This window comes from Carettochelys insculpta, chromosome 8 (genome assembly GCF_033958435.1).
Source record: "Carettochelys insculpta isolate YL-2023 chromosome 8, ASM3395843v1, whole genome shotgun sequence".
Classification (NCBI taxonomy): Eukaryota; Metazoa; Chordata; order Testudines; family Carettochelyidae; genus Carettochelys; species Carettochelys insculpta.
Window position 1 is genome coordinate 7,683,399 of NC_134144.1, and position 13,596 is coordinate 7,696,994.

The 13,596-nt window shown below is 41.9% G+C and overlaps 1 protein-coding gene across 5 annotated transcripts in view; it reads left to right on the forward strand.

Annotated features, from left to right (window-relative positions):
- Nucleotides 1–13,596, forward strand: part of ERBB4 (erb-b2 receptor tyrosine kinase 4) — a 932,933-nt gene that overhangs the window by 671,875 nt on the left and 247,462 nt on the right. For all 5 annotated transcript variants that reach the window (XM_075001177.1, XM_075001174.1, XM_075001176.1 and 2 more), the window contains one exon: nucleotides 11,379–11,497. In XM_075001177.1, the coding sequence (XP_074857278.1) occupies nucleotides 11,379–11,497 (119 nt within the window). The remainder of the gene's footprint in view (nucleotides 1–11,378; nucleotides 11,498–13,596) is intronic.

A 13,596-nucleotide genomic window follows, 5' to 3' on the forward strand; every position in this document is an offset into this window, starting at 1 on the left:
TTTCAAAATACAGTGTTTGTGCTTAGCAACCTTATTTCAAAATTGCTATTCTGGAGTAGCTTATTTCAAAATAGGGCTGCCGTATAGATGTAGCCAGAGAGATTGTGCACATTGTCTCAGAGAATGGCACTGAAAGAAAGCGGAGCAAACCTATATTGAGTTTGCACGTTCGGTGTGCATAGAAGGCAAATAAGCTTTAAAACAACACCACCCCTCTGTAAAAGTGCAAGAAAAGGGGTGTGTAGAAGTGTGCACAGGAGTTTTTCCCAGGTACATTTGTTTGGAAAAAGAAGATGCTGATGCAGTAAATATCTTCAAAGTGCAACAAAAACTAAGCAGGAGCTGATAGGGAGAGGGAAGAAGCTGAACCAGCAGTCCAGATCAATCAGGGTAGCTTCGTGCTTTTGCTAGGAGCCAGCATCTTTAATTAAAACCCTTGTATTTCGCTAATAACTTTGCATGTTCATAAGACTTTCTTATTGATTTTTGGTTACTTCCCATTTTCTCTCCTTCACAGGTTTACAGTTTCGTGACATAATGTAAAATTAAGGGAAACATTAAGATAGACCAATTAACCACACATATTGGTGAAACAAAACAACATCCTTTACTCCTCCTTAAAGTGCATCTCAATGAATATTATTGTCATTTATTTATTCTATATGTTGAAGTAGTGCCTAAGAATGCCAGTCATGGACTGGGACCCCATTGTGCTAGACACTGTACAAACAGAACAAAGAGACCATCCCTGCCCCAAAGAGTTTCCAATCAAAGACTAGGTCTACACAGCCGTTATTTCAAAATAACGAGCCTAGCGTCCATGCGATGCAACTGTGATTTTGAAATAATTTTGAAATAGCGGTTGGCTTATGTCGAAACAGGTAAACCTCATTGCACGAGGAATAGCGCCTATTTTGAAATCGAAATAGCTGCTGTGTAGACAGAGAATAACACCTATTTCGAAATAAGCCTCCCTCACCCAGTCTGAAGCCATTTTCACGTTTGTGCCAAATTTGGTGTTATCTCCTTTGCTTTACAAGCAAAGTCACAATCTCACAGTCAGTTCTGTGGATCCTTACTCAACTTGGTGGATTCTGCCTTGTAGGACATGACCATAGGATTTTGCCCTGGGTCATTATTAACAAGAGTCTTCTCTCTGCTTCAGTGGTGCACCTTGGAGTATTTGGGCCTACATTCAGCAGAGTGGCCCCGCATCTGGCATTGTTTAGCTGATGGGTTTGCAACTGGGGTTTGCAATGAAAGGCAAGAGCAAAAGTGAAACAAAAGCTGATCCAAAGCCCATCAAAATATCCCCTCTACTCAGAAATGGGGTCCATATTCTGGAGAGAAAACCAGAGGTAGTGCTTATTGACTGACCATTAACTCGCTCAGGTATTGCATAGTCTTGAGTTGTGGCATAGGGCTTTTTCAGTGACCCTTCTCAAATTGCAGTGTTCACATAGCACTAAGCAAAGGTTGAGAGACAATTCAGCAGAGAGAGCACAGCTCCTGGTGTACACTCCATCACACCTAGAACAGCCAATTCATTGGACTGACTCATGGGTCAGTACATCAATGAGAGGGTCTTAAGAGAAGGTCAACTATCCTAGTGCTAGCAAATACACCTGGTCATTTGTACTGTGACTTCTGGTATGATTCCCCTATCAACTGATTTTATGATGCTATGGTTATTAGCCCAGCTTCCAGATGCCATGGTAAATAAATTGCTTCACAGTATAATTCAACTGATTACGTCAATCATGTTAATTTTCTACGTGCTGCTAATTTTGTTCTAATCTTTGTAAGAAGTCTAATACAGAATGTTGAATTGTTATGCAGAGAGAGCAAGGAACTTTTTTTTTTAGCAGCATTGGTATAGTTAAAGGTTATAACATGTTATCATATGCGCCTCTTTTTCTCAGTTTTAATATTTTAAATTGCATCAGCCTGAAATTTGGCTCTCAAATTCTCAGCTGTAATGCAATTTGCTTTTCTTAAAATACCAAATAGCATTAAACCCTTAGAGCTTCAGAAATATATCGGAGAAGTGTTTAGATCTCCTTTTCAAGGCTTTTTATCCAGTCTCAACAACAATGAAACTGGGCTCATTTTTTTAAAAGGATAATTTTAAATAATTCAGCTCTAATTAAAAATGGGCATCATCATGCAAATGTATCCTGTATTGCAACAAGAAACTAAGCTCCATTCTAAAAGGCACAATTCTGTCTTCTTGCCGTTCTCTCTTTCTCTCCCTATCTCCTGATTTAGTTCATCGGCTCCACTAATAATTCTTTGTGTTCTATAGCTTGTGACTTTTAAAAATAATGGCTCACGCTTTTTGGAGCATGCGGATGGATTCACTTTTTATAGCAGCATTGCCAATCCGAACTGTTCAAAAATTACGAGTGAAGCCACACAAATTATGAGATGGAAACATGTTTAAATAATATGTTTTAGGTTCCTTTTATTTTCCTTCTGGTTAAAGGACCTTGCAGAGAACAGCATTTTCAAGCTTTTCTCTACAACCATGTGAGATGACGCAGGCATTGTGGTATTATCACCTTGCTTTAAAATATAACTAAATATTGCAAAATTGATGGTAACATCATGAGAGTCAGCAACGCTGATAGGGGTAGTTTTTACCATGATGGATTGATACCACAAGTAAATGGGATTAAGAGGACATGACTAGTTTGACATTTTGAAAGATGCTGACTGACTTAGGATCCTGCAGCTAATTTCTGAAGGTGATTCAGGGCCAGATTTCCTGAGGTATTGATGCACCTTGTGGTATTGTCAAGCAGAGTAAGCAATTTAGACACCTTACCTGCTTAAGTGCTTTTGAAAATTCCACCTGTTCCTAAATATCTCAAAAATATGGCCCTTAGGAGGTTAAATCTCATTCACTTTCAATGAGATTTAAGCTTCTCAATGTTAAACAGCCAGATTTTAAAACATAATTAGGTGTCTAAAGATGCAGATATATATTGGGTGGGATTTTCAAAAGGGGTTTAATTCTTACTGAAATTAACAGAATGTAGGTGGCTATCCACTAGATGTCTATTTGCATCTTAGATACCCTCATAGCTTCAAAAAGCCAATCCTAACTCATTTTTGAAAGTATGACTTTGTCTTCTAAGTTATTTAGTTGCTTTTGAAAATTTTATTCACAGGACCTTGTTAAAAACATGTAGGCAAGAACAAGGTGGCCCAAACTACATGGGGGTGTGTGTGTGTGAAAAGATTTAAACTTGCAGTGTGATAAACTTGGATACAATTATGCTTTTTTTAAAAAAATAATTGAGCAGTAACTAACGTTCACTTGCATAATTGCTATGAACTTACTATTTTTTGATGGATGGTTTTGCAAAGCAGCCTGTGGTTTGGTGATAACTGTCTGCTTGTGCAGTTTTGGGGTAAAGAGAAGCATCGGGAAGCAGCTAAAACAAGTTATTCTCTCTACCACCTCACAGTGCTTTTTAAACTTTAAATCCCCCTTACGACTTTTTAAACAGTCTCTATATTCTCAGTCACTTTGTGGGGCAGGGGCGGGATGCTCTACAAAGCCCCGTGGGAGCCAAGCAGCAGTTGGACCTGGGTACCTACAAGTGGAATTTAGGAACACCTGTCTCTTTTCGACACAAGATCTCTCACCTGTGAGGCAAGGAGGAAGCAGTATTAGAGAAACAGTGCTGTAAACCTCCCTTCTGGGCTTAGCCTCCAGTTCTTTGGGGGTGTACTTTAAGTTCTATTGATTTTTGTGTTGCTTTTTGAATTTATTTTCTTTTTGAACACAGATATCATAGGAGGCATGAGTCTCTGTGCGAGCCTGGCTGGGTTGTTGCTCGTTTGGTTATTTTTTTTCGACATGTTTTGGAGGTGAAAAGAAAAATGACAACACAAACCATACTAGTTATTGATGCCTCATAATGAGTGGTGGATACAGAATATGGATCAAGGTTTTGAACTGTGTCATCCAGCGACTGCCACTGCTCACATGTCAAGTTCTGTTCAGTTCATTGATGATGGGGAATTTTCACAAAACTAGATCCAGGAGCAGAACCCACTATGCCATTGCTGGCTGGTGAAGGCCAGGTGGGCATGGCAAGCCCCATCCCAGCTCTTCTCCCTGTGATCCCCCTCACCACCATGAAGCCAACCATCCCTGACCCCACCTGGAGGGCTGAGGCTGCTGTGTTGTGGCCTCAGCCCTCTGTGGTAGTTGGGCAACTGGACTGCTGCACCACCACGGCCCCAGCTTTGTCATGGGCGTGGAGAATGTAATGGATTCCGCAGTCCAGAGATCCTCTGAATGTATTGATATTGCAGGCGGTGATTCTTGAGACACTGCGAGAGGAAGAAGACACAGAGGCACCTCCTGTCTTTGATCAGGATCATTTGGAAATGGGTTCTAAGCCTGATTTATCACTGGATGTACATAAGAAAGTGACCTCCTCCTCATCTCCTTCCGAGGGAGCTGTGCAGTTCCACAGCCGCTATGTAGTAACCATTCCAAATCTTTCTGCAACGCCCACAGAGAGATTTGCAACGGGTGTTTGATCGTCTTTTGATTGTTTCAAGGAGTAGAATATCTGTAGCTATTTTGAATGGTTTGCTACAGCTGGCTATATCCATGTGTGCACCCCTTTTGCCAACCTGTTTCTGAGAAAGCTGCTAAGGTATATAAGATACCCAGGGTGCGGCTCTCCTATTTTCATAGCTGCTCTGCTGCTTCCAGTAATAGGTCTAGATCTGAACTCTCATGCTGATAAAGCAGGGGGAGGATTAATTTGTTGAAGAGAAGGTGAATCTCTTCATCATCCCTCATTTTGAGGGTAGCTAATTATCAGTCACTCGTGGCCTGTTACCAAAACATGACATTGCTCTTACCGGTCTTGCCTGCTAACCGATGAGATGAGGAGAACTATCTTTATGAAGGACAGGCTATAGCTACTCACGCACCCAGTGCTTCATGTGACACATGCGACTCAGCTGCCAGAACATTTGCGTTTGCTTTGACATCTGGTGGCACATATGGATCCCTTTCTCCTGCCAGCGGGAGGATCTCCTGTGTGAAGGCAGAGGGTCTTATCAGTGAGAAGATGGGTAAACTGCTGAGAGAACTGAAGGGCCTGAGACTGACAGCTCACTCTTGGTTTCATTCCTTCAGCTAAAAGGAATCTCCCCCTCACACACTTGTGCTGCCTCTTTTGGTATCAGGAGCGATCCTACCCTGGTCTTTCTCTCTTGTCCCTTAGTGAACCAGCAACATCCCAGGGCCACTGTAGGGAAGGACTTTTGAAAGCAATACCCAAACCAAAGCAAACAGCTTCCTCATCGGCATCATTGCCATGGAATAACAAGCTTCAGTTTGGCACGGACAATCAGTCGCTAAGAACCAGTCAGTTGAAACCCATCTACCCTTTTCTTTTGAGACTGGCTAGTCCACTTCATCACTGAATGGAGGCAAATTGCTCTGAAGCTGTGCGGTCTTGAAATTGTAGGCAAGGGCTCTACCATACCTCCTCCCAACTCCTCTGCCTTCCTCCAGGTACCCTTCTCGTGATGCTTATCACAAACATGAAAAAAATACTTTGATAGGGCAGTTGAGGAGGTTCCTGAGTACCTCAGGGGCCAGTTGTAGGGTGAGTGTTATGCTTTGGTGCAGAAGAAGAATGGCATTTTCTGGCCTTTGGATTCAGGGGATTTAAATGAATACATCTGGAAATTCTGGTTCCATATGTTGACTCTGGCCACTCTAATCCCTTTGCTGTTGCTCATTGATTGGTTCACAACTCTTCGAGTTGTAGGATCAGTCATTGCTTTCTGTAAAGGGTCTTCTGTTTGGCCTTTCAGTGGCACTCAGAGCTTGTACAAAGTGTTTTTCTACATTAGCAAATTTCTGAGGAGTTAGTGTATTTTTGTTTACCCCATTAAGATGACTGACTTCTACGTAAAGATCTATTAAAGTATATCTTCATCACCACCAATCTCTTTCCACACCTCAGACTCTCAACCGACCAATGTCCATTCTCTGACCTTTACAAATGATCCCGTTTTATTGGTCCACATTGGAGTCAATAGAATGAAGAGCTGGATTCACCAAGGCAGTGAAGAGTCTCTTGTCCACATTGGCTCTGTTCCCACCTCCAGGTTTCTACCTCCAGCTGGAGTTCTTCAAGATTGCTGTGTCTTCACACCTCCCAAGATAACTGAGTCCTTGTTGTGCAATGTCTCTGGCTTCATGGTGGAAAGAACTGTCATGGTGAGAGTACACAGCCCCCCTTTTTGGTCTCTCCATCAGCATTAGCAGTATCACCATGATACTGAGGGGAGGAGTGAGGGTCAGGGACATGGAAGCACTCTAGTTTACATGTCTTGAAGAGTTTTTACTATAAGGTCCCACTTGGCAGTGCAGTACCCATTAAGGTGAACGTGCAGCGCTATCTCAAAGAACCCCAAAAAGTAAATTATCTTCCTCTATTTAACACTGGGCATGGATTGGAACCAAACCTTATTACACGTCGAACTTTGTGGAGGTATGAAAACAAAAAAGCAGTCCAATAGCACTTTGAAGACTAACAAAATAATTATAAGGTGATGAGCTTTTGTGTGACAGACCCACTTCTTCAGATCATAGCCATACCAGAACAGACTCAATATTTAGGGCACAGAGAACAAAAATAGTAATCAAGGTTGACAAATCAGAAAAAATTATTTTCAAGGTGAGCAAATCAGAGAGCAGAGGGGCAGTGGGGGGGAGTCAAGAATTAGATAAAGCAAAGTATGTAAAAGAACCCCTATAATGAGTTAGAAAACAGTCATCCCGCTTCAAACCACGTGTTAATGCGTTGAATTTGAATATAACAGAGAGTTCAGCAGCCTCTCTTTCCAAATGGCAGCGAAAATTCATTTGCAGTAAAACACAGACTTTCAGGTCATTAACAGAATGGCCCACTCCATTGAAGTGCTGGCTGACATGTTTGTGAATCAGGAGTGTTTTTATGTCTGTTTTATGCCCATTAATTCTTTGTCTAAGGAAGTTTGAAGTCTGTCCAATGTACAAAGCATGTGGGCATTGTTGGCACATGGTGGCATATATGATGTTAGGTGAGGAACATGAGAATGTGCCGTGATTCTGTGAATAACCTGGTTAGGTCCAGTGATGGTATCTCCAGAATAGATATGTGGACAAGATTGGCAGCAGGGTTTGTTGCAAGGCAAAGTTCCAGGATTGGTATTCCTGTGGTATAGACTGTGGCTGTTGGTGAGAATCCTCATAAGGTTGGGAGATTATCTGTAGGAGAGAACAGGCCTGTCACCTAAGTGTCTCACTTCAAACAGTGGGTTCGTAGAATAGTAGTAAAACTTTTTCTGAGTAGTAATGGATAAATCTACAAAAGCTTCAGCATAATTTGGGTAAGCATCTAAGAATTGCAGATACTTTTCTGAAACTGTCATTTGAAATCAACCACATCTTTAATCTAGAAATTAGGTTGTAGATGTCTTAAATCATGGTTTCTCTGTAGTTTGTGATACTGCTTTATACCAGACAGTTCAGGTATCTAGTGAGAATAGCTTTTCATTGAAAAATTTTTATACTTCTGCTGCCGATATAAGTGTAAAACTAGAAATTGGAGAGCCATGCAGAAATTAAGAGGGACAAAAATTAACTGCTCATTATTGAACTTCCAGAATGATTCTGTGAGGTTTTAAAGGGTTAAGCAGGCATAGTGTTTCTTACTTCATCCAGATTCTTTTTTCCCATTCCCACTTAAAACATCTTGAATTGTTTATTACAATCATTCCTTTGTGTTTTACGTCAGTCACATGTGACCTATGCATTTAAGACACAATGCAAACAATGACACTTCTAGTGGAATTTGTAATAAAATGAGTTAGAAGATGCCAGTATTCGTACAGCAGTTAACCAGTGCCAATCTTTCGGACTGTGATAAGATACGTAAGTTTACTCGGAACTTACTAACACTGATGGGTTTTATTTATCCATACATGCCAATTATTAAATATATTGAAAGATGAAATAGTATTGAAAGAACCTACAGGGTGAACCTCTCTAGTCCAGCATCTTGGGAACCAGACTGGTGCTGAACCAGGGAATTTTCCAAACTACGGGAGATTAATATTGTCTAGCAGCATTACCAACACTATGTGTTTGGTTTTTAAACAATTTCAAATAAGCTGTTTCTGTTCTTCGTTCTGGTAAACTGACTTTACAGAAATCTTCCACTAGCGCTGCTATTCAGTTTGCATAAGTCACAAAGGAAGTATTTTCTAACCATGATTTTGTCTTAGTTATTAGGAAGGGGAAAATTGTTCTTTACTTTATTCCTTTAGATCTTTAATGATTGCTTCTCACTTTCCCTTCATTTATTGATATTTGTATGCCCTGCGTAAATGTAATTTGTTTAAATAGGTTTATTTTATCTACAGTTCTTATTATCTATAGGTAGGGGGCCTCAAACTGGAAAACATGGGTTCTTTTACAGTGTAAAAACCCACTGTTTTCTTAAATATAATTTTCACTTATGAGAAGTCAGCAATTTATAAACGTGTAGGCCAGAAAGTTGGTGGGAGGTTTTTTTTTGTTTTTGTTTTTTTTTTTTAACGTTTGAAAAATATTTTCCCTATAAAACCAGTCAGCTGCTTATGAACAAAGTTGTCAGTTAAGGTTAATTACAGCAGTGTAGCATCATTACTCCTGTGCTAAAAGCAGCTTGAAGCAGAAATTGCTGTAGTTCCACATCTCATGGTTTGTAGCGTTCCCTGTCAGCTGTTGCCTTCTCTTTCTTTTCTCATTAAACAAGCTCCCTGTGAGGTACGGCCTTTTGTCAAGCTATGTTGTGCTGTGATCCTGTCATATTTCATGAGCCACATGGTATTTAATTGGCTTCATATTTGAATGTGGTACGATCATAATTTATTTGGACCACCTTAGCATTTAGAACCTCAACTCACTGGGATTGGGTGGGGTCCCTGGTCTTAGATAGACACAGTGAGAAATAGCATCACCAGAGAGCTTACAATAAAGGGACAAAGCAGTCAAAGGGTGTAAAGGAAATGGAACTAAAGTGACTTGCCCAAGGCAAGTGTTATAGCTGGGATGAGAACCCAAGTCTTCTGACTCCCACTGTTCAATACCACACTGCTTATTGGTGACCCTAAAGAAAATGATGTGTTCCAGGAAGGTGATTAAGGGGGTAGCACATTGTTCTCCTCCAGCAGAACTGAAACAGGCTGCCCTGTCATCTCTTGACGAACTCAGCACTGCAGCAGGTGATTTAAACTGGGATAATCTGGGTGGGACTCAAAAATCTGGTCTTAGTTACTTACCTTTTGTAAACCACCACCCGTTCTTTTTTCAGAGCAGGAGTGTACATCCCCATCCGTCAGCAAATTCCAGTTTGGCTGCTAAGTTTTGCCCATTTAAATTCTGTCTGCAATTTCCGTTGGCAGCACCCTTGCTCACATTGTCCTTTGAATAGCAGGGCTGGTGTTTCATGCAAAGGCAGTTTTATTTAAGGGCTTTGAAGAAGTGACTCTGGTGTGAGTCTATATAGCAGATCAACTATATTGTGCTTTGGGATCCTTCAATATGAGAGGCAGAGCTATAAATGGAAGATCATTATGAGTTTATGGAGAGCCCATAGTGAATTTTTACAGCCAGTTAATACAATGAATCATTGAAGACAGATTCATATTTCAATTAGGCAGAATTCAATAGGTTCAGTCTAATTATTATCCAAATAACAAACAATCCTGTAGCACCTTAAAGACTAACACATTTATTAGGTAATAAGCTTTTGGGGATAAGACCCACTTTAGATTATTAATAAGTGTGTTAGTTTTTAAGATGCTATAGGACTGCTTGTTATTTGTGATGCGACAGGCTAGCATGGCTCCCCCACTGAGTCTAATTATTATGTTGAAAGCAGTACCTGGTTGCTGACTACTCACTTTGAATCACCCAGGAATTTAGGGAATTAATTGGGAATTTTGCCTGTTTTTATAACTATGAACTTCTCACATGTTTTATGAGTGTGGGCCAATAGTTATTTCACCATGAGAAGAAGAATTGGTATTTAGTTGGATAAAATGTAGAGGGAAAGATGCAGAGGTGGGGGCCAAAAGAGGGAAGATTTTTTGGCTGAAATCTTAGTGCCACTGAAGTCAATTAGGAAAGGAAAAGTCCTTCGGGTCATGCAGGTTGTAAGCACCTCAAATGCTCAGATTTTAAAGGACACGTTGATCCGTAAGTACTGAGAAGATGTGTGTTTGGTTCCTAACACTTGAGGTCAAATTCAGCCTGAGGGTTGATGAGGCTGTTTTGTTAAAGGTGTACAACAGGGCTAGATGCAGTTCTTTCTGATTGACATGTAGGCTAGAGAGAACATTTAGAAAATAAAGGCAAATCACTGCAGTGTGGTACAGGTTACACCTGCCTGGTCTGGCATGGTTGGGACTGGTCAAGGGAATATGCCTGACCAGAGGAGGTTTCCTGCCACTGGTCCCTAAGCCATCACCTCCCATCCCCCTGCACTCCACTGGGCTGCTCACCTATCCAGTGCAGCGTGGGAACCCTGGCCTAAACTGCTGCTGGGGCTCCTGTGGGGCTGCCAGAGATGTGGCTCTAGCCCAGCACAGCTGCCCCAGGCCCTTGGGGTCGCTAGGGGATGTGAGCTCCTGCCGGTTCAGCTGCCTCCCAGGGGGCTGCCAGGGATGCTGGCTCCAGTCCCACAGGGCTGCCTGAGGACATAGGCTGCAGCTTGCCCTCCTGCCTGGCTCTTTGATCCAGGAACACCCCAGGTCCTGCTGGACGAGGGAAGTTGCTGGACCATGGAGTGCCGGTTTCAGGAGTTGCAACTTGTATATACAGTACATGGCCTGTATGCTGCGCTTGATAGACCCATTCAGCAACATTGCCTATGTAGGTGTTAGCTGAGCGCAAAATTGGGTCAACTAACTCTGAATTTCTGCACATTGTTACACGTCCCCGTCTTTCTTTACAGAAAGCTTCATTACAAGCGATTCACATCACAATAGGCTTTTTGTTTTTTCTGAGCCGGCCATTAACCTTTGCTGAAGTCCCTAAAAATTAGAGATTCAGGATTTCCTCTTGCTTCCCAAGGATGAAATAACAAATTCCCGTAAACCCAGACACACATATCCTGGGTATTCTCATCTTCCTTTGTAGCTGGGATATTTTGACAGGACAGGAGTGACCTCTGGTCTTGGTTGTTTTAGAGACTCAGACGTCGTCATCTTAATATTCTGTCTTTGTTTTGTTTTGTTTTTTATAAACCTCCCTGTTCCGCTTAAATAGTTCTCTCGACAGCTGATTCCTCTCTCCTTTCCAGTGACAAAGACGGTGTGCGCTGAGCAATGTGATGGACGATGCTACGGGCCGTACGTCAGTGACTGTTGCCATCGGGAGTGTGCTGGAGGCTGTTCTGGACCTAAAGACACTGATTGCTTTGTATGTTTGGGAGTTACCTCATGTTCCTTATTCAGCCAGTCACAGTGCGAGTGCTTATACTTTAATCCATGAGCTTCATGATTTTTGTTACCTTTAATTAAATTGCCTATACATAACAAGCTTTTAGCTGCAAATTTTATCATTTCATATTTTTTCCATTCCATTTGCATTACTTATCAGCTTATGCTACTCATTAAAAGATTTCTGAGATTTACGAATACAGATTGGGAACTATTTATATGCTAATCTGTGTGATTTTTATCTTTTGCTTTTCTAAAATTAGCTCTGCAAGATGGTGGAGAATTTTTATAGGAATTTGTCACTACATTTTGTGTTGAAGAGTGTGTGTCTTTGTGTTTGAAGAGTTTGTATCGTATTTATTTTGATTTGCATGTTTTTGTCTGAAGCTTGAGAATATCTTGTACCTTTTAAGCTAAATGTATTTTTATGCTTCCCAGACTATTTTTTAAACAAATTTATCTGTTTAACTGGGGATGCTTAGAAGAAGGAAGAAAAATGTTTCCCTGGGCACTAAAATCCAAATGCACGCAGTACACCCTTTCAAAAAGAAAAAAGATTTAATATGAATCAGGGGGTTAATTTTGGGGGAAAAAAATAGACATTTTCCGTAGCGCCAAATTTTTTCCCAGTGCAGTCAGCTGTTTACCTTTGAAAGCAGTCTTTGCTCCTATTACCAAAGACAGAAATTCATGTACCTTCATTACCGTACCCTACAAAGACATACAGTGTTAGTATGGAAGATGAGTACGCACTTAAATTTGCTCCAGTAATTTCAGGTTAGGCACTGAACTAATCTATACTAAGATACCACGACAGAAAGCTGCCTCCCCCGCCCCCGAGGAAATGGAAGTGGAACTCTTAGACAATTTTAACAATTTCTGTCAGCTAGCATAAGACCATTAGCAGAGCTTACGCTATGTGCAATATTGTATATATAGTGTTATAGCCCAATCCGTAAGAAAGGAATGGCTACAGTAAATGTGTATATTTGCATCTCTGGGATAGAAGCAGAACCCTATGTCACAGCAGAAAGTTCTTCTCCTTTAGCTCTGGGGGTAAGAGCCTGTGCTTTGCAGTAGGCATGTTTAGCTTTACCTCTGGCACCACTGTGAAGTTCTGAGTCACCTGGGATGAAACATCGGTCTGCACTCCCAGAGAAGGTTGCACTAAGGTACGCAACTCCAGCTATGTTAATTACATAGCTAGTGGTGATATCCTTAATTTGGGCTTCCACGCCTTCTCCACTCTGGGAGGTTGACAGGCGCCTGCACTCCCATCGACTTCCCTTATTCCTAGTGGCGGGTCAGTGGTGCTGGTTTAGGCACCCTGTTGGTTTTGCGTAGCGTGTCCCTATGAGGCATGCTAAATTGAACTCCAGAACATCGACCACAACAGCGTCCATCTTCTCTGTAGCGAAGTGTAGTAACCAATAGTGACAACCATCACATTGTTTGTATGACAGTAGCAACACTACCCTCTGTGATCAGGGCCTTGTTTAACAAAGCAGTGAAAGTCCATATAGCAGGCATGTTGGAAGTCAGTGGAAGACCTTGCAGTCACTTCAATGGGCTTTCCATGAGAACCACTATGAGACAGTCCCTGTGCAACAAGTTTACAGTCTAACAAGACAAACTACGAAGGAAAAAGTATTACTACCCTGTAATGGGGCATGACTCACTGCCATGGCACCTCCTGCTGGTCACTTGGGGATAAGATCAACCCAGCCACCAGAGCACCTTCTGTCAGCCAGTGTCTTGCCTGCTCTTACCTCTTTGTCTGTTCTCCACCATCTTTCATCTGGACCCACACCCCTGCCAGACCATGGTGCCCTTCCCTCAGGCTACTGCCCCACACTCTGGGGTCCTCCTCTCCCAGGGAACCCCCAATCCTCTGTACCCACCTTGCCTCAGTGACCTACTGCCAGATATCGTTTAGCCCCTGCCTCAGCAGAAACTTCCAGTCTGAAATGGCCACTCGTGATTGGCCGGGGTGTGCAAACCTGTTCTCTCCTGCTGCCCTAATACCTTCAGGCCTGGTTTCAGGCCCTGGAGACTGGGAGCGGAGTCAGGCCAGAGCTC